Source organism: Neltuma alba, unplaced genomic scaffold, assembly GCF_004799145.2.
Source record: "Neltuma alba isolate B1F8T4 unplaced genomic scaffold, ASM479914v2 tig00013334_pilon, whole genome shotgun sequence".
Taxonomy (NCBI): domain Eukaryota; kingdom Viridiplantae; phylum Streptophyta; class Magnoliopsida; order Fabales; family Fabaceae; genus Neltuma; species Neltuma alba.
Window position 1 is genome coordinate 94254 of NW_021637608.1, and position 21365 is coordinate 115618.

The following is a 21365-nucleotide window of genomic DNA, read 5'->3' on the forward strand; positions in this document are numbered from 1 at the left end:
GTGAACAGTGACTACTTTGATTATTGGATTGTGTTTGTAACAAGCAACACACCAGCAATTAGTGAAGTATTTGTTTCAGAGAGGGAATACCTATATTCAGAAAAATCCATTTATTTAATGTAGACCATATATTGTGTAAAACATCATCAAGCAGGAAAGCACCGCGGCGTGGTTTGAATTTAGCATTATCTTGGATTTACGTTATGAAGCAAGCACGTTGAGAAGGAGCTATCTGACCAAGCAGACCAGGAGGTAAAGAAATATATCAGAAAGGAACTAAAATTAAATGTACGAAATGTGAAAAAGCATTATTACATTGGCATAATTGTTTCTCCCCAGAGTTGAAGCAGCTGAATGTTGATGAAAGGCTTCACAACAAGCTATCTGATCTAGCAGGCAACCTCCTAAAGAAGTTGAGGGAAACTGATGGAAGCTTATTACGGAACCGGGGATGCCTCAGCACATAGAAGCCAAGGAGAAGGCAAACCACTTGGAAGGGAGTAACATAGAGAACTATAGCAGCAATGAAACAGTATGTCACAAACAGAGCGGTGGCCCTTGGATCTCTCCAACTTAGCAAATTCTGAAACCTCTCTCCTTGAGTGGCCAAGTCACCAACGACAGTTTGAACCCTACCTGCTATGCTTCTCAAACGATCATACCTCATCCTGACGATATCCGAAGAGCGAGAAGTTGGAAATGTATCGAACTCTTCATCCAGTTCATCAGGATGAGCACTATCAGCATGAGACAATCTGGTGTCCATGTGGGGAGGGTGTCTTGGCCTCCACCTGAAGTTCCAGATTCCAATCAAGAACAGGTACAAGAAAATAGTGGGAAGTATTAGCTCTGGGTAGAGAACCAATATTATGAAAAGGATATGAATCAGAATGGTAGTGAGAGGGTTTCTCCAATTGCATATCTGATCAAACCATCTCCCTATGGCAATCAACCCACCTAGAACTTTCATAATTCTAAAGAAATTAGCTTTGCTTCTTCTCATGCTCCACATATGTGAATCTACATCTAGCATATATTCCACCACCTCTTTCCTTAGAGGTGGCTCGGCACGGCCCAACCTCATGGATACAATCTGCATGGCCTGATGCCTCAAACTGTCCAGCTGAATCACAGATAAAGGATGGATATAGTGCATCTTGGGCAATAATGGTTGCGAATACATATACAACATATTAAATAAAGATGAGCCTGTGAACCTCACAGCCAATTGCAGTTCCCCCATTTTCTTCACACCTGAAGTATGCAGCACCAGTAGAGGGTATGAATGTGTATAAACCCTATCTGATTCAAGAGTGGACAGTCGAATCCTCACCTTCCCTATCTTTAAATCCTTTGATCCTCCTGACTTGTCTCCTCCTTGCATGTGACCATTATCAAAAACCCCAATCGTAATAACAGTGCATGGATCAAAAACTTCCCAGGTATACTGCTCATTCCACCTTGGAGCAAAGCTGTCTACAATTGTCCTCGTACGGATCCATTTTTGCCCATACTTAGCTACACAATATGCATCTGTTGTTCCTCGACCATCTCTTGCCTTCATCGGCATCAGCCCTTGCGCACTAATAATTCCAACTTCCAGAATTCCAATGCTGGACTTCCAAAGCTGTTTTGCAGTTGGCCTAAGATCACTGCTGTAATGAGTTGATTCATCCAGCACATGATACCCACCATCCAAACACACCCTCAAATGTATCCTACTCGCAAATTTGGTCTCTTTCTTCTGTTCCGCTTCACCAACCACATGCTTCTCAAGATTGAACCACCTAGTGTTCACAGGCTTATGGTCTAACCTCCTTTGCACAGTCTGTAGAGGAATCACACACCTTCCCAAGATTTCATCTTTGTTTGGTCCAACTCTGTCTTCCACAGTCAGTAACAAAGGCTCTTCAAATGGTTCGGCAGCAACAAACATCAAGTCCTCATTCCACATGGGATTTATAGTCTTACTTGGAGATATTTTAGTTCTCAAAAGTTGGTTTCCAAGATTCACCTTTACAAACACTTCAGGATATCGGCTTTTATCATTCGGTACCAAGTCCTGAGCTTCAATAACATTGACCCTCACATACCAAAGCTTGGGAGAAAGGTAAACCTTGGATTTTATGTTTGCAACTGCTTCAGGACCAACCGATGCTGCATCAGAATGCCATGAATCAGGAAACGCCTCGTCTGCTTGTGTTCCCATCCATACAGCCAGCATTATCTCTCCCTTAGTCTTAACGCCCTTCCGGTCCTCCAGCCTATACCATTGTGGAGCCAATGGACTGTCAGGGGGGACGCGCTTTGGGATCTCATTAAGGTCGAACAAGACCCTTCCTACAAAGTCGTCCACAACAACATCCTTATCTTTCACAACCACTTCCAAAACTGAAGCTTGAATTCGATCTTGTGAGAAGGCAAAAACCTGGTTCCACTCAGGATTGGCCTTCTTCTCAAAATGCTTGGTAAGGCCCTTGTAGTTCCCAAGTTTCACTTCCACATAGGGGTCCAAGCTACCGGTGACATCCTTCCCAGGTAAATCCTTGGCTTTCACCACACGAACATACAGATACTGCATTTGTTCCACAAGGTCATAGGTGCATGACAGCTTGTCCCCTGTGACGGACCCTGCCCCAATTTTGGGGAAGGTCTGTTTCAGGGCAAAGTCTTGAGGCTGTGGTGGCTTCTGCATCGTTTCTAGAGTACACTACAAGTCTACAATAACCAACACTGCAAATAGGACAATGTCATGCATTCAGAAACAATTGAACAGATGCTCTTTCAATTTTACGTTGACGCAAGTATATAAAGGAAACGAAGTGCTCACGGGATATAATCCAAAGCAACGGTGAGATGTGAAGAAGCAATCAAGAAGAAACGACGATAAAAGGACCTCGCCACTTGCCAGTGATCTTAGACCGCAATACTGAATGGGTCCGCCAAATCTTTGAAGGAAAAGCAAAATTAACTGTGTTGAAGAAATATCAGAACCAGTATGGCAAAAAGAACAACATTTCATCCAAATGAATAAAATGGTGAAGAGAAGAACAGAAGCTTGTATATTATACGCCAAACGGTAAACAAAAATGGAAGCAAACAAGTTAAAAGATAAGAGGGAAAAAGCTTTCGTGTAAACATAGAACAGGTTTTATTTTATGCATGTCTGTTTCTTCTGGACCACCAAACCGGGACAAAGACGAAGAAAATAGCGAGGTAGCCTTAAAACAAAAGGCATTTACTGAAGGGAAGTGCAGACCATAGTTAGACAAGCTTGTATTTGACGATTATAAATAAAAGGCATTTGGAAGAAAAGGGCCCGTCAAATCAAAAACCAGCAGAAGAAGTAAACCCATTTCATCAACTTCAACTACCACTCACCAGAGGGAAGAGGCAAAGTTTTCAATCTTCAACAACTACTCACACCAATTTAAAGAATTATTGTAAGATGTATCAGTAAAACTGGGAAGAAATGAAACGAACACGCAACAGAGATTTAGCACTAACATCAGAAGATGTAGTCCAGGGTGTCTTTCTTCTCAAAGGCTCGCGCTCTGAGCTGCCGACACAAACCATCGCCTAGTAGGATGAATGAGTGAGCTTGTAGACATTGAAAGCTCAGAAGAGGCTGGGAGTGTGTGCGTGAGAGCGTGATGGGAGTTGAGATCTGGGCAAAATCGACATTTTAAGGCGTATGCACAACTTTCTAATTTGCACAATCTTCTAGGACGTAAACTGCAGGCAAACGGTGCGAGCATATTGGTCGGTTGTGACTTGGGACTTTTTGCGGAAAAAAATCAGATCAATGTCTTGAAATTATCATTCATAATAACTTGGTAGAAATTAAACCATAATTTTAAAAATATTTTTATGTTATATTATTTTCAGTTCTAATTATATCAACTAGTTAACTAATTTAAAAAGATTAAAGAAAAAATTTAAATTGGTTGTTCATAATAAATAAATATTATTTTTTTAAAATATCTTTATTAATTAAGTATGTTGGCTAGAATTATCAAGGATTATCTTTAAAAAATGTATAAATATGAAAGACAAAATATATTGAGATTTTATATTTAAGATTAAAATAAAAATCAAATAAAATCTTATATTAAAAGTCAGAAATAATATGAAATAAATATATAAAAGAATTTATTTCATTTTATGAAAAAGTCCGTTTATTTGCTTCCAAACACACGCAGGGCACATCTCCTCTCAAGTCTCAACGTTTATAATTCCTGGAATGGGTCTTATGCATGCACATCGAAGTTTAGCTTGAAAAAGTTGCTGCCATCTGAGATTGAGGCACGTGGAAGATGTCCCGCTGCATACTGTACAGCTAGTGGAAAGAGAGAGAATCGCACGTGAAGATACTGTAGCAGTTTTGGAAGTTTTGAATCTGAGAGAGGATAATGTTGATTCTTGGGCTTGACTCCTTTCTTACAACCAAAAAAAAAAAAGGGAAATATTTTTTTTCTAATGTTATATTTAATTATTTTTTTCTTGTCATATTTTTCTACACTTTTTTTCTCATTTATTATAAAAATAAATTTAAAATAAAAATATATATATAATTTTTTTATTATTTTTCAAAAGAAACTATTTAATATTTGTTCATTTATTTAATTATTTTTGAGGAAGTCAGCAAAACTAAAACCTGGGCGCATCGTTCTGTCTCTCTGTCATGTCCAGCTGGACTGTATTCCCTGTCTCCAACTAAAGGACAAATAAGTAGTACAGTCTACAAAAGCAAAATGAGGGCAAAATGGGAAGTAAGAAACAGACCAACCCGGTTTAAAATACCCGTAAAGAAAGACTTGGATGATCCTGAGTATGCGATCCTGACGCATGAGAGAGAAATAAAGGCGATGGAAGCAAGATATTGAGTTTTGAGTTGAGCCCCTTTGCTATTGATCCGTCTTTGAATCGTGTTTACCTTCTTCTAAACTGATGCGAAGATTTTGATGTGAATTACCTGTCCAGGATATCAGGTAACTGGATATCCATTTTGATGTCCGGTAAAGAAACCTAAAACTTACATCGAACCGCGCTCAATTCTTCAGGTAGTGAAAAAAGTTAGTGGAAGGACTACGATATTGCAATTTCAAAAGCCTGCGGTAATCGCATTATCATTTCCCATAATCTTAGAAATGGTTCGTGCTCGTTGTCCCCCCCCCCCCCTCTTGGGAAGAATGTTGCATGTCATTTGTATTAAAAATTTTACAGAGAAACGTTCAAATTTTAAAAATTACGCCGAAAGATTCAAACATCACAATCAGAAGTTTAGCTGACTATTGACTAGCAGGATCTCCGAACAAACGCACAGGACACAGAAGTTAAGCACACTTATTTTTTTGGCATTTGTGAGAGATAGTAGTTTTTGGCAAAGTACATGGAAGGAAGCAAGCATATTTTACTTTCTCAAGCTTGGGAGGGATATGGATCGTATGATACCATTAAACTATGTCAACAATTGATTAAATATTTTCTTCGAAAATATAAAAAGCATCATCAAAATGTTCTTCCAATGATAATGAGCCGAGTAATTCACTTAACTTAACACCAGTTGATTAAATATTTTATTTGAAAATATAAATAGCATCATCGAAATTTTCATCCAATGATAATGAGCCGAGCAATTCACTTCACACCAGTTTATTCATCTATAATGTTTTTCTAAGCTCAAACGTTCAAAACCGACACAGAAAAAAAGAATTTGGCAGTAACTGTATCATTTGACAACACAAAAGAATTCCATATGATAATCTCAGAACTTTTTCACATGAACCAGTGCCCCTTGCCTCGCTCCAGATTCGAGCATGGCCTCTAAGACAGCAACATCTCTGGCACCTTCGGCGAAAGAGAGGCGGGGTTCAGCTTCAAACTGACTTTCCTTCTGCATAAACGACGAAAATCAGACTAAACTATCGCTCATTAAATTTCTTGAGTATACACGTGCATGGGATCATGAACAATGAAGTCGCCTGAATTTACCGTTCCAAGAATGTTGACATAGCAAAGGAAAAGAGACTAACGTGGTAAGCACGAATGAAGGCAGAAAGTTTAATCCTAGGTTCTAGGATCGGCATGAAACTTTACGTTGTTACCTAGTAATCTAAAAAAGCTATTGTCAACCACCCTTGATAGCCAAGAACATACATCAAGCGGAGAACATAAATAAATAGAATCTCAAACCACATACATTATCATTGTTTGAGAAAATGAAACATTAGATATAAGATCAGGAAACGCAGAATGAAACTTGGATATGAACTTGGGCAGGTGGAAGCATTAGTAAGAATCCCATTTACCTTAAGGGTGCTCTGAGAAACATCATTGATAAAAGCTTTAAATTCTTCAGTCACCCCACTGAATGGGAAGAATGAGCTTTTGCTTTGTCCATCAGCACCATAAAATGTGATCTGTCATAGCATCATGAAATGAAATGAACGAAGATGGCAGACAACATAGACAAAAACAATATGCAGCTTCATTTTAGGTGAAGAGACTACGTCATAGTCAAATATTTTAGTTTTTTTTTTTCCCCATGAAATCCAGTTACCAAAACTAAAGTTTGTAGACATACAAGGTAACCATGTCGTCCTTGAAATCCTCGCTCAATTTGCACAGTTCCGTTGATGCCAACAACTCTCCACAATATCTAAAGGCATTAAATAAACTGCATTCTGTTAGAAGAATACATGTAGTAATGACGGGCATATCTAGTGTCCTATTTGTGCGCACGCGAGATGAATGTTTACCACATGCCTTGGGCGAACTTGAGGAGACAACCATTACAAATACTCCTGAACATCCATTCTCCAGATGACTGGTGCAACATGTTAGGTCTTAGATTTCCAGTTGTATCAAGCAAAGCTAACTGCATGAAATAGAGACTTACAAGACACATGATATATTATCTGGCGGAGGCAAGCTCGTATCCACATGAGATGTCATAGCTGCAACTGAAAGTACCTCACAGCCAACAAGCTGCAGACAGAATGGCAGACAATAATAATCATACATATGCAGAACATCTTATAATAAAAATTTTGACATTACCATTCTCAACCCCGCTACATAATGCACACCCATATCGAGAATGAAACCTCCCTGCCAGAAAAATAATAATACCGATTCACTTCCAGAATAACCTTGTATGCTAATAGAAAGGAAAGGCAGAAACAAATTCCCATAATTTTCTCTAATCTAGAACAGCCACAGAAAGAGTCAAGTAGGAAACAATTTCTCCTTAATGAGTCATGCCATGTACCCAAAAAAAAAAAAAAAAAAGACCCACCTTGCTTCAGGAATACGATACTAATCTAATATAATTACACAGGAATAATTTGATACCCTAATAACAAGAGCAGGTAACGTAAATTCCCATAATTTTCTGTAATCCTTGCATCTTCAAAAAGTTAAGTAGGAAAAAATTTCTTCCCACTTGATGAGTCATCCCACACACTAAATTGATACTTAAGATAAAGGAAATGATTCTCAATCTTAATCATTACTATCATACTGTTAATTATGCCACTGTTAGGTATCATATAATAGCATTCCAAAGTAGAGTTTACAGAATTGTTCAAGTTCCAGAGTACAGTTGCACAAGGACTCTCCTGAATTAAAAGTAAACAGAGTATATGCAACTTTGTAACAGCACATACATTGAAATTTCGTCTCCAAGAGCTTGAGAAATAAGGATTTGAACTGTTCATTGATCCTTCAATGATAACTTGGACGTTCATCATTTTCCCAATTTCGGCTACTAGTTTCTTGCTCTAAAGAAATGAAAGAAAAGGAAAAAACGTCATCGGAGCTCCAGATTTATAGGCGAAGATTTAAATATTCCAGCAATAAATACCTCCACAAATCCAGGCTCAAACCGGTAATTTTCAGCCACAGCCCAAATTAAATTGCTAGGAACATCAGCAGAAATAGATTTGTAGTTATGTATTGCAGTTTCCAACTCACTTGTACCTACAATATCAGATTCATATATAACTGTGCTAAAATTTATGAATTTCATAAAGAAAATTAAAATATTGACTTCATGTTTATACTCTTTACTGGAGATGAAAATAATGTCTTAACAAATGTTACAAGACTAATGAAACAAGACAGTTGGCAATTTCCATTCAAAACCAAGGGACAGAAGTGACTATCCACTAAAATTGAAGTTTACCCCTGAAAGTTTGTTCTCCAGTTTGATTTTCAACTAGGTATTTGACCACTAAATGTTACAAATAGGCATGATTCCTTTGTTTTGAATTATTCCTTCTTTTTTTTATTACCAGTAAATTATATTACTTTTCAAAATTTTCTCTCATACTACCGCTAGACAGATGAAACATATATTTAATGATTTTAGTCAACTAAAAATCAGGGTATATCTATGATCCGCATTTAGATCAGGAAGACATTGAAAAGGAAATAAAAGAGATTTAGCTTAGGACAAATATAAAAGCTATCATAAAATATTACTTACAAGCTGCCGCTGGTTTCTCTTCAGATCAACCAGATTAGTCCCGTGCAAATAACATTTCCAAAGAAACATGAAATTTTAGTCAATTGAGAAAAAAATTTAAATAAAATTATAATCAGATATCAGTGCATTTGAAAACAATGAAGTGGCTAACCAAATGGTTTGCACACTCAACTACCCTTTTCTATATAAGAGAGAAACGGGCAAACCAACCATGTAAAAATACATTACTTCTAAAACAATCATTACCTTGGAGCACGTGTTTTCCAGCCCTTAGCACCCTTAGCGAGATGTCAACCTGCATAAATTGATTGTGAGAGAAATAACTTCAAAAAATTGTAAATCAAGCAGAATTCAAGTAAAATAAATTCAAGCTTTCAAAGTCCATCATTAGATAGAGTCATTCATGGTCTGCATTGCTAATTTCATCTATTGACCCCAAATTATTCACGTCAACTTTCATAGATAAAACACTGTTGGACATCTATTGCAGGAATTTTAAATCCTTTCATAAGATGCTGCACAGTTTGCATAGTAACGTAACGTAATAGTGGCTACAATTCATAAAATTTCAGGGAGTTGCATCTGGAATTTCAAGAAGTGGCTTCTAACGGTTAAATTACCAAGACGCCTAATCCACAAATATAAGCCATGTTCCTGAGCAGAAGAATACCTAGCAGATCAAACATTTAGATCTAGAATCCATCTGTCCAGTAGCCACTCACGAATACCAATTCTTTTTATTATCTAAATGTGAATTTGCATAAATAGATGGATGAGAGAAAGCGAGGGAAGGGGAAAAACACCTGAGTTTGCCCAGCCAATACCACAGCAACTGCAGTTACTGATGCATCTTGGATAATCTCATCAAGACCCCCATCTCCCCACTTGCATTCCAACCCAGGAAAATGTTTCTGAGCTATTTCAACTGCACATCTTGCTGATTCCTGCGAAGATAGGGGTATCACTATAAGAAGATTATTTTACAATTAACCTCCTTCTCTGATTGGCTTTTTCCTCAAAAGAATTTCCTAATAATCTTTATAGATATTTAAGACAAAGAAAACAAATGTTTTACTAACATGAAAAATAAAATAAAATAAATGTTACAATATGAACCCTCAAGGTTGAGTATGATATTAGAAAAGGCTCCTAAAAGATATTTTTGTAAGCTTAAATTCAAAGTGAACCGTGGGAAGGGGGAAAATACTCACGGAAATATTTTCCAGAACGTACAAATATTATATAATATTAAAAAGGAAAAACACCATTCTTACTCTCCTATAGCATCAAGGGATAAGAATTTTCTTGTCCAATCACAGCAAAATTTCTACTATGCTCATTGCATGTCTAAGTTCATGAAAATGGAAAACTAAATTTGTGTTCGTGTATTTTCGCCAACGAAAAGACTAAGTCACTCCATTAGTTTATTCAAATTTGAAATAAAAACAACACATTCGCATAAATTTTCCCAAACTTGTACTCTTCCGGTCAAGTCCAGCTTCAGACCAAATGGTTTTCAGCAGATGACCATATTACAAGCTAGTTTGAGATATAAAAGCATCGTTTTCCCTCTTTTTTCGGCAATGAAAAGTAGATGAGCTATGGGCATCAAACCAATTCCAAAGCTAGACCGGCCATAATATTGTTTGTTTTGCGGAACAGAAAGTAATATGATGGGAACATAGTAACAAAGGATTTTGCTAAGTGCTAGACTACTAGTATGAGAGCTGAACAATGTTTTGCTCCGAATCAAAATTCGTGAGAAATGCTGGTTCCACAAGAAAAATAAGCACGGCTAGTACTTCAATTCTTGTTTCAATTAGTATGAGTTTTAGTGAGAACCAAGCATTTCTGTTTTTAAGAAAAGTAGTACCTCGGTACGGCTCCATATGGCTTTTACAAGAACGAGATCAGGGATCTCAGAGAGTCTGGGAATGTACTGAGTCCTCACAAATGTACCAGCGCCCAAGATGGCGATCTGCAGTGGCTTCGTCGCCATTTCCGATCGGAAGATATGAAATGATCCAGCAAGTTTGCCGATAAAAATTTTAATCTCGCCGGGTTCCTTCAGATTTCGCCTTGCTTTTATTCTAACATCTAGTGGAAGGTGCACATAGGGTGACGGGTCACGTTTTTTGTTTTTCAAAATACCTGGACAAGAAAACGAAACCGGAGCCAGCAGTCATAAATTTGTTCGCGCCAGAAAAGTGTGCCACACTGTCACTAATCGAAGCCCAACCTGACAAGTGACAAGAACTAATCCACTTTTTTTTTTTTTTGGGTACAACTAATTCACTTAAATAAGAAGTCTAAAACTTCCACGGATGAACTACTTACAAATAAAACGAGCTGGGTATTAAATTCAAACCTGACCTCTAATTAAACAAGATAATGTAGTATTATTTCTGATCCTTGGTATAAAAATTAATTCACTAATTTAAATAGATTTATAAAATTAATTAAATTAGTTATTTGTAATAAAGAGATCTTGTCTTTCCTTAAATATCTTTGTTAATTAAGTATATTAACTATAACTACAATTATTATAACTTTGGAAAATAAATAAATAAATATGATAGATAAAATAGATTAAGATTTTATATTCAAAACCAAATTAAAAATCAAATAAACTCTTATAGTAACAACCAAAAGTAATAATCAAATTTGTTCATTTGATAATCCCCCCCAACAGAGAGAGAGAGAGAGCTGATCGTGAGGCGTAGCGCATGAGATCCTCTGGCAAATGCCAAGAAAAAATTGTTCACAAATAAAATGAAAAGGAAAGGATGACCAGGTAGAAGTTTGAAAGATAGGCCCCTATGGTGAAACAGGATGGAAAACCGAAAAGATAAGCCTCATTATATCGCAAGGATTGATGTACCAACATATACCATCCTCACTTCCCATACAGTCTAGTCTACATAAACATGTAGAGTACGTAGCAGCAACTTTTTTGGCTCAAACATCTAGAGTGGATGTTTGATTTATCCAAAAAAAAAATTCTTCTAAAAAATATTTTTACAAGTTAAAACAAAACTCTTGTAACACAAAATCACTTTTAAAAACATCTTCACCCAAGCACCCCTTAACACAATTAAATTCATTCCTTTTTCTAAAACACGAAAAGATACAATAACTGTTCCTTCTTGTACGATAATGCTCTGACACAAGTTTAAACTTAAATTTGGCAAAACAAATTTTCTTTGTCGTCTGTTATTGAAAGACTCTGAAGACAAAGAATGGAGCACGCAACTCAATCGTCTTATTTTCAGCTTCAAGTGACTGAATATATATTGTTTCCCTGGGTTCCTCGCTAACTCCACTCTGCGTGGCATACTCCAACGCCATTTCATAGTCCACCTGCATACACCATATATACTAAGTTTCGGTGACAAATTTAAAATTCAAGCGCCCTCCCCAGGACCCACACCCCATTATTTTTCTCTTTTGTGGCAAGATATGAAAAAATTAAAATTAGAATTATTAATTTAAAAAAAAAAAAAAAAAAACTTAAGCAGTACTGCTTGAAGGTCTCTATGGTGTTTTGTACGTATATTTCCCAGTCATTGACCAAGGATTCTCTATTATGCAGAAATATAACTAAGACCGTTTTCGTAGCTCGTGGATAACCATATTTCTTAGAACATAAACTTAAGGCAGGGGCCAGGGGCAACTTTACATGACAAACAAGCCATGGCTGTTTCTTCAGAACATGACTTCCACAGACAATTTCCATCCGCCCAAGATCCAAGATAGCCCTTGGGTTTGTAACTTATAATAAAGCTTATATTTTTCTGCATACGTTTCACTAAGTAGCATACCTGTTCAACATGTTTAGCAAGCTTTTCACTCAGTGTTTCTTTAGTAATTAAACCAGCAGATACTTTCCTCAGAAGTTCCACATTGTCATCACTGTAACGACTTTTCTTTGATGCATGCGACTGTGCCATTTCTTTCAAAACGCTGTAGACTGCACCACTAGCATCTGGAATGTACCTGCCAATTTCTAAAAATTACTTATCAATTCACACAAAAATAAAGCAAAGCATCAATCAATTGATTCCAGCAATTCTGAGAGGCAAAAAGGATATTCGCGTACTTGCTTAGATTTCGTTTCCTCTCCTGCTGCTCTCGGGCCTGCATCTTTTTTACTATCTTGGATTTTAATTGGATGCAACACTGCTGAATAGCATACTACATAAATGGTATAGTTAGCTTACAGCATACATCTCATTATTATAATCATAAACTGAAATCCTAGTTCAAAACTTCCAACCTTAACAGCAGAAGCAATATCAGTTATGTCATCTCCAATGTATTCCTTTCCAGTCCCTTTGAAGGGAATTTTCGTGCTCACAACACTTACGAAAACACCAATCTTATCTTGCATCTGGTTGATTTTGTAACTGCTCCAGCTGAAAAGGGATTCAATAAGATTTTACATATCTAGTGATTGACAAAAATGACTTCAACTAAGTTTAAACTACCAAAGCATAAGGCCATTATCATTTTGATTTATCTTTCTAATACCTGTCAAATGTAAGCCTTTTAAGCTTGAAGTGTGGCAGATGAAATACAAATATAATTTTAATTAAGAGAGGAGACAACGGGAGTCGAACTCCTGATCCATTGATGATAGAGGCACGCGATTAGTTTCATTAAAATGTCTAATAACCCAATTAGTTACGACCATCGAAAGGTATTCTATTTTCATCCTCTTCACACGATATTTATGATGTCCTTTGAGTTACTAATCGACAATATCTATCTGTTTTTAAAATTTGAAAAATAAAAGCATGAGGATATTTCTTGTCTTCACAAACTCCTTTCATTTTGATTTTTTCCTCTATTCTTTTTCATTCTGTGTATCGTATGAGCCTTAGAATGTTAAAGTGGACATGTCATACAAGAAAATATAGTATCGATAATGATTATATTAGAGGAAAAGTTGGCATGGCATTTATCACGAAGAAAATGACACAATTTTTTAAGGTGGTCCGTTCACAAGTAAAGGCCATTAAAAGCTTCAATAATGAGGTTGAACAGATAGTCTTTGGCCCAATAAAAAAATGTAAAGGATCAAGAAAGACACTCAAGGAAATTATTGATCGAAACCTCTGGGTGAATGATATATCTAAAGAATTAGTTACTGATAGAGTACAATATTCTTGTGTGATCCCTGTAGCTAACCTAACAAAGAATTAGTTGTTCTGGATATTCTAACTGAACCTATTCAAGAAAGAATCTTTAAGTCCATACTTTTCGCTGATGATATAGTTCTCATAACGGAATCAAAAGAAGAGATTAACACTAGATTAGAGTTATGGAGAAGGACTTAGGAGTCGAAAGGTTTCCGCTTGAGCAGGAACAAAACGGAATATATGCATTGTGATTTTGGGGGGAGGCAAGGCAATGGGGATTTGGAGGTGAAGATGGGGGATCAAATCATTCCTCAAGTATCAAATTTTAAATACCTAGAATCCATTATACAAGAGGATAGGGAAATTGATAGAGACTTTCTCATAGAATACAAGCTGGCTGGTTAAAATGGAAGAAAGCTACCAGAGTTATTTGCGATAAGAGGGTACCTGAAAAACTTAAAGGAAAATTTTATCAGACTACTATAAGACCAGCTATGTTGTACGGTAGTGAATATTGGGCAATAAAGGAAAAACAAGAGCACAAAATCCGGATAGTAGAAATGAGGATGTTGAGATGGATGTGTGGTCATACAAGAAAAGATAGGATTCGGAATCAAAATATCAAGGCAAGAGTCGATGTGGCACCTATCCAAGAGAAAATGATTGAAAATCGCTTAAGATAGTTTGGACATGTGTAGAGAAGGCCAATGGAAGCCCTGGTGAGGAGGGTGGATCAGACAAGATAAAGTCCCATAAAAAAGGGCAGAGGAAGATCGAGAAGAACGCTTAATGAGGTCATTGAACGAGATCTCCTAGTCAATAACATATCTAAAGACTGGGTTGTTGACAGAATACGATGGCGTCATGTGATTCATGTAGCCGACTCCACCTAGTGGGATAAGGCTTCTTCTTGTTGTTACTATTGTTTACTCATAACATAACAAAAGTAATTAACAAAAGTAAACAATTTGCTTTTGTTAACACTTACTTGATTCTCTTCATTGCACTCCTGGTGACAACATCAGCACCTTGCTCAAAAAGCAAGGGTATCCTATTTGCAAATCGAAATATATTCAGACCCTAGAAACATGAAGTATTAATTTCATGACTGATGATCTATTATATGAGAAGAGAATAAAACATCACTTTCTAACATGCACTTGATAATTCTTTAATCCATAGATCTGTATATAATATAAACTCTACAGGAAACAACACAATTCATAAGCCATGAACATTGTGGTTCATTCTTCAAACTTATAAGGGCCCATGCCTAGTTGGCTAAATTTCAGCCATCTTATACAATTAGCAAAGCACATTTATGACGAGCAACCAATGAATTTGGATGAGTAACTTACAGATATTTTTACCACAAACGATCTCAGCAATAACTCTATAGGGCATAAAATGAGCTCTTTACTAATCCACCAAGAAACCTTGATAACAGGTATTAAGGTAATCATTGACCTTGACTCTTTTTATCTTTGCTTATTGTAATACCATTCACACTTAAGAAAAAGAATTGTTAAGAAAAATATTTTCAAGAAATAAATATTCGCAGAAGGGGAAATTACTTGCTTGACATCTTTTCCGCCTACACTAACCCCGGCTTCAACAATGAATGGGTGGCCTTCAAATACTTGGGCGCTGTGTAAGTAGCAAGAACAGAAAAATTAGTTTCTGGGAAACAGGAAACGTTTACTGCTGGAAAAGGAAAGCATAAAGCTAAGATTAAGAAATTCCAACTGGATATCTAGCCCAAACAGCATCCATGTTTCTTTCAGGGCTATCAACAAAGGACAGTGAGCAAGTTAAATGCCATTCATCCACAAGGTTCAAAACTATGTCAATTACAGATGTAAAATTTATAGAAAGCCAGAAAAGGTAATCTAGGAAAACTTTCACACCAAAATCACAACCTGCCTGAATAGGTTGCAACCATGTCTGGGTGCAACTCTTTTATGATTCCCAGGCGAAGATTGTATTCACCAGCAGGACTAAGACACTGAAAATCCATATTAAATACAATGCATCGTCAAATCACACTAGTAAGGAATATAAGAAGAAAAAATTAATGGAAAAAGCATAACACAATATATGGTCTGTATTACAGGCTAAATAACTTACATCACCACTAGGATCATCAAACTTAGCTTGACGAAGCAGCTGATGGATGCGTACTATCTGCTGAGAAGTTAAAGACTTCACAGCCATTTTTGGGCTGAAATCAGGACCCATTTCCCCTGGTACAGAGATAGAGAGTAGAAAGTAGCTCAAGTAAGGAGCATCTCAATTACTCGCAATAAAAAATCAAGTGGCTAATTAAACATATGCTCTGCCTGATCTCAGTTACAATGAACCATTGCCCGAAACCCAAAATATAAAAGTAATTTTAATGAGCGTCAGCTACCAGGATAAAAAAAGGCATGCAAAGTGGCCATAAAGCATGCAACTTGCCACATCAGTCAATTACAAGTGAAGGCAATTCATGTTATTAGACATGCTTTTGTCACTCCCACAGGTCAATATCATCAAATTAAATGAAACGAGAGATATTGCAGTTTCATAGACATCGTATGGTTGCTGTAAAGTTAAATAGAGAGACCAGGGGCAAAAAGTCTGAGAATACAGTACCAGATGAAAGTTAATCTATCTTTCTAACATGTAAAAACCAAATGGCAATAGTCTACACAATACACGATAGATGATACAAAGTAAAAGAATATAAAAGATGGTAAAATATGCATGGGTGGATAAACTGGTGTTCTTCTGCTAAGATAGCATCTTTCATTTATTCACTAGATCCTGATATCAAGGACATTCAGTAACCATCTGAGACCATCACACTCCAAGAAAGCAGAGATTCGTCCCTCACCTTGCAAAATTAAAGCAAGGAACGAACACTATAAATAAGCACTCAATAAGGAGCACAAAGACAATCTATCGAACCATGGTTTAAGATCCCAATCTTTTTACCTATCAGTCTTTCAGCATAGGATTTGCTAATGTTCACAAATTCATTCTGCAGAAACTGCAAAAGGTTCTGCTTCGAAGTTTCAGCAATAAGTCGTTTAATTAGCAGCAAATCAACAGATGATGGATGATGCTTTGTCTCAAGCGGAACTGGTGGCATTACATCTGTTCTCCGAGCAAACCTTATAGTGACATTCTTACTGCCAAAGAAGACCTAGTATGAGATAATAGTGCATAGTTGTGCCGGGAAAGAAAATCTTACCAGAGACAGATGCATACTCAGGCGCATCGGACACAAATTTAAATAGAAACTGTGCATAAGGAGTGATAACAGCCATTTGTCTCATGTAATGCAATATTTTTGACTGCAAATGAAAAGAAAGGAGCTTATATGTACAGATCAATATTATTATTGGTCCCCCAACTAAAATACATCAGCATGACAAAACATAATTTGGAAATCTGAAATGTGCAGTTAAATAACTAAATTATGTCCCAACTAAGTATTACATACACGATAAGTTGTCCAGTTTCCCTCTATGACCACTTGAATTTCAGCTCCATGCCAGCGATCTTTGTTCTCCCATTTTTCATGTAAATGCACATGTGGAATGTTCCTGAAATTTAAAACATTTTCTGTTATGTGGAGAGAGAGTTGAAATATAGTGATTTGCAATAACTTTTTTTCCTCTTTAATGATAGATTGCAAAAACTTAAATCATACTGATGAATGTCTATATCCAGCCTGCAAAATGAAGTATAACTTTGGTTTCTCATTGATGACAGGATTTCAATAGGAAGCCCAGTGCTCATTTTAGACCATATTAGAGCCTGCGAATATGAATAGTACAGTAACACAGATCAATAAAGACAACCAGAACATGTCAACTACCAATTAAAGATTAAAATATTGCATATTGCCAATACCATCTTTGCACCAAGACCAAATTTTCCTCGTGTCTGCCTTAAGCCATATTTTGTCCCAGAAAGAACTGCACGAATAGGTATGCTGTAAGCATTCTCAAAATAGTATACAAAAATCTAGTGTCTAGACAACTTATTTCCACAGCAGTTGAGGAAGGCAGCAACTGACAGACCTCGGCCAAACATATTTGGGATGTCATCATGTGGCATTCCTTTTCCATTATCCTGCAATAAGTTTCTGGCATGAGTTTGTCTTTAGTTCAATTGCAGGAAAGAAATTAATGAGGAAATAACCATTAAGAATCTCAAATTAGAATTCAAAAGGATATTATATACTTTTATTAACTAGCATGTAGTTAATAAATCATGCCATTAATACAGTACCACAAAAGAAACCTTAAAGCCTTAAAGGTAGAAATCGTACATACCTTACATGTGACCCTGTAAAAAGAAGCCTCACCTCGACCCCTAATTCCCTTGGAAGCTGCGGGCTCTTTCACTTTCTTTCCAAGGGCAGCATTCTTTGCTTGTATTTCTTGAGCACGGGCCTCCTTTGCTAACCGTTTCTGCATGGAAAAGTATAATGTAATAATGTATAACTGAACCATACGAAGCCTTCAAGGTAAAATCAACAGCCATAAACAATTAACAGCTTCTGAGTCTACCCAATCAACAGCCATAAACAACATACTAGCCCACTAGGAGTAAAACATGGTTATACAGTAAAAAATTTGAAAATCTATAGAAAATCAAACTATGCCTGAAAATAGAGTACAATTCTGACTTTTGTCAACGTATGAATCTAACACAATGAAGGTAACAAGAAATTCACATTAAAAGGAAACAAACCTCACGAGCCTTGTCTGTTTCATAATCATCATATAATTCTGCATCAATCCGGTCACGGTCAACAAGTCCGATCAAAGAATTAAATTTGCTTTTCCCTATCTCCTCACTGCAAGAGCCGAGCCCATTGGGCATACCGTTTATGGATGCATAAAGAAGATAACTTAAAGCTAAGAAGCAGCATTATAAATGCATATTTTACTGATGGCCATATGAACGGAGGTGCTCAGTGCATGTACGTCAGCCTGATCAATTTACCTACTTGTTCGCATCACTTTTTTCTGCTGGCAAGACACGCATACTTACATAATTATTTCAACAACGGGAAGCTCAGATATAGATTCTGCTGAGTCGAGGGAATTCTCAACAAGCTCTCTGACAGTGGTATATAGGCATTTCCCAGGCTGAAATCCGCAAAATTTCAATGAGGAAAAAGAATACATGTACATGCGCATGCGCGCAAAAACGCCACTAAAATATAGATTAAGGAGCACAATCACTTGTGCTGTTGTGTGTGGGAGTCCAGTGACTTAGAATGCATCATCGTCTTCGCTGCTACGTTTTACCTTTTATTTTTTTGTTGCAATGTTTAATGTGAATTGTCAAACGAAAAAACTAATCCAGATAATTGACGGCGCAGCAAATAAAGCTAACAAAGGAAAAGAAGGAAATACAAAATCATGCTTACATTATCAAATCCAGCTATGTTTTTGTTCTCTGCGAAGAACTCGGCCGGAGATTCTAGGAAAGAGAAAATCAAAAGAACATATCAAGAGAAAGAAAGAATTCAAGAATGCAGTGATGCGGACACTGAGAGAGAAAGAGAGACAGACTCTGCTTCAGAAGGCTTTCCTTTGTTTTTCGGGGGGTCTTGGACTTGGTTTTGTTTGCCTCGCCTGGGCTTTCACTATCCATTTGAAGTGACCAAAAATTGCACCCTGGGAATCTTAATTAACAGGATCTTGAGGAAAACAGAGGATTCAAAACTCAGAACAGTGAACTTGGAATCGGAATAAGCTGGCACTTGGCGGTGCGAGCTTTTCCCGCCCGACCTCCCTTTGCCCCTGGCTTTCGCTTGCCGCCCTTCACGTCACATTTGGAGCCTTTTAGCAGCTCGAATTTCGTTTACCTCGCGCGGCGTTATTAAAAGCATAGTTGTATTAATGGATCCTCATCAATTTATCGCTTTATTCAGTGTAGCCACCATTAATATATATCAGTCCATCTCCCTACGACAGTATTATAAATAAACCATTATTTACAGAATGAAAATATAAAAACACCCTAATTACCATGATCACTTCTGACTTTGTAATCGTCGACATGCCAAATAAAACTAAAGTAATGTATTTAAATGGTTATTGAATATCAAAAAATATTTGAATGAAGAAGAATAAGAATAGGGATCAGTGTGCGTGGAGAAATTTTCATCAGGACACCGGAATGATGTAAAAGACATGTTTTCAGTACATTTTTCCTCGGAGTTGAACACTATGTTTGGTACAGGGTTTTCGGAGGGGAGTGCTCCCCTCCCCTTGTTTGGCTGGTATAATTTTTTAGGAGGGGAGGGGAGCCTCCCCTCTCCTTGTTTGGTTAAGATGTTTTTTAAAGATGGGAGGGGTTCTTCTCCCCTCCTCTTCCCTTCTAGCCTCCCCTCCAAAAATGGGGTTTTTTAGAGGGGAGGTGAGAGATGATATTTTAATTCCTTATATGCCCTTTCGATTTGTTAACCTCTAATCAGTCATAAACATTTTTACATAAGAGAGTTCTTTTGAGTATCTAATAAGAGGTTATTAAGATAATTATCTCCAAAATTAGCGAGCATTTGTAAACTTTTTTTCTCCTCTTCTAATTCTAAGAGGCCGTTGGTATTTTCTTTCACCTTCAAGGTCTTTTCTCTGATTTAAATCTATCACTTGTGACTTTTTGTCTTGATATTCTATAAGTGTGTGACTGTATCTTGCAAATCAAAATTAGTGAATTGTATTATATATATATAGTTATATATTAACAAAATAAAAAGTGAGAAAATTCATTTAAATTTTATGAGGCTAAAATAGTCAATTTTTTATTAGAACAAAATAAGGTATTATTAAAATTGCTCCCTCCCCTCCCCTCCCCTCCAATCAATTCAAACAGGAGATCATTAAAATCCCTCCCCTCCCTTCCCCCTCCCTCCCCTCCTCTTTATAGCTACCCTCCCCTTTCCTCCCCTCCCCTCCCCTTCCCTTGATTAAAATCCCTCCCCTCCCCTTCCCTCCGTCGAGCCAAACATAACGGAAGAGTTTGGAGTTGTTGTTTCCTTGGGCCGAAACAGTTGGTAGCTCGTGTTGGGCTCGGTGACATTAATGGGAGGATGAAGAAGCCCAATAAGAGAACGTGACGACTGACGAATGGGATTCTCAGGTTGTCCCAAAGATGGAGCCTTATTACGCTTATCCTGGGCCCCAGGTGTGGCCGACATATCAAAGGAATGTTAAGAAATATAGTTATAGCGAACCAAAATTTAAATTTCTATTAAAAAAATTCTATATTTAGCGCTTAACAGACAGAATTGCTTTCAATATAAAGATATATCTGCTTAAAAATAGTTAAAATTAGTTAATGATTTCTGATTTTAAAAGATTATTATCAATAAGAACGTGGGTGGAGGTGTGCGCGTTGTTTGGGTGAGACTGCAGCGTGATGCGAGCATGGACCACGGAATCCGCGGCTCCTCCAGCTTACGTGTCAGAGTGACCGTTTGTTTCCAGCTTTCCATCCACCGTGTATACACAGTACACACCGATATTTCTAATCTTATTTATCTCGTTTTTAGCCCTATGACTTACATATGCTTCATATGCTTCATATGCCCCTTGCCCCAATGGAAATCTTTGCCATATGTACATCCCCTTCAAAATTCGTCCGCTCCGTTGATATTTTTTAATCCCCTTTCATCCTTTTCTTTTTCAAAAAATTTGGTCCCCGCCCGATATTTTTCCCTCTGT

General features: G+C 37.0%; 3 protein-coding genes across 9 annotated transcripts; all 3 read right to left on the reverse strand.

Annotated features, from left to right (window-relative positions):
* Window positions 1–95: 95 nt before the first annotated feature.
* Window positions 96–3585, reverse strand: LOC114736403 (FT-interacting protein 3). 4 transcript variants are annotated; one of them, XM_028924209.1, is made up of 3 exons: window positions 3508–3585; window positions 2831–2971; window positions 96–2733 (listed from the first exon to the last, which is right to left on the reverse strand). In XM_028924209.1, exon 3 carries the CDS (start codon window positions 2693–2695, stop codon window positions 371–373), a length of 2325 nt encoding a protein of 774 aa, XP_028780042.1. In that variant the 5' UTR covers window positions 2696–2733; window positions 2831–2971; window positions 3508–3585; the 3' UTR covers window positions 96–370. The 4 variants fall into 4 exon arrangements, with proteins under 4 accessions (XP_028780042.1, XP_028780044.1, XP_028780043.1 ...); XM_028924211.1 differs by having other exon boundaries at window positions 2831–2948; window positions 3508–3569; XM_028924210.1 differs by having other exon boundaries at window positions 3382–3569.
* A 1971-nt stretch (window positions 3586–5556) lies between these two features.
* LOC114736405 (uncharacterized protein YMR315W) lies at window positions 5557–10671 on the reverse strand. 3 transcript variants are annotated; one of them, XM_028924215.1, is made up of 12 exons: window positions 10365–10670; window positions 9295–9435; window positions 8738–8786; window positions 8492–8509; window positions 7868–7983; window positions 7671–7784; window positions 7063–7113; window positions 6902–6990; window positions 6769–6829; window positions 6587–6661; window positions 6312–6422; window positions 5557–5896 (listed from the first exon to the last, which is right to left on the reverse strand). In XM_028924215.1, exons 1-12 carry the CDS (start codon window positions 10488–10490, stop codon window positions 5768–5770), a joined length of 1080 nt encoding a protein of 359 aa, XP_028780048.1. In that variant the 5' UTR covers window positions 10491–10670; the 3' UTR covers window positions 5557–5767. The 3 variants fall into 3 exon arrangements, with proteins under 3 accessions (XP_028780048.1, XP_028780049.1, XP_028780050.1); XM_028924216.1 differs by lacking the exon at window positions 8492–8509 and having other exon boundaries at window positions 10365–10671; XM_028924217.1 differs by lacking the exon at window positions 7063–7113 and having other exon boundaries at window positions 10365–10671.
* Window positions 10672–11572: 901 nt separating this feature from the next.
* On the reverse strand, window positions 11573–19494 carry LOC114736404 (DNA topoisomerase 6 subunit B). Of its 2 annotated transcripts, XM_028924213.1 has the most exons (19): window positions 19209–19493; window positions 19064–19116; window positions 18682–18779; window positions 18379–18484; window positions 17958–18095; window positions 17703–17754; window positions 17533–17597; window positions 17330–17436; window positions 17120–17222; window positions 16885–16970; window positions 16609–16805; window positions 15760–15875; window positions 15552–15637; window positions 15207–15279; window positions 14621–14712; window positions 12768–12906; window positions 12591–12685; window positions 12313–12487; window positions 11573–11851 (listed from the first exon to the last, which is right to left on the reverse strand). In XM_028924213.1, exons 1-19 carry the CDS (start codon window positions 19288–19290, stop codon window positions 11705–11707), a joined length of 2010 nt encoding a protein of 669 aa, XP_028780046.1. In that variant the 5' UTR covers window positions 19291–19493; the 3' UTR covers window positions 11573–11704. The 2 variants fall into 2 exon arrangements, with proteins under 2 accessions (XP_028780046.1, XP_028780047.1); XM_028924214.1 differs by lacking the exon at window positions 11573–11851 and having other exon boundaries at window positions 12341–12497; window positions 19209–19494.
* Window positions 19495–21365: the final 1871 nt, after the last annotated feature.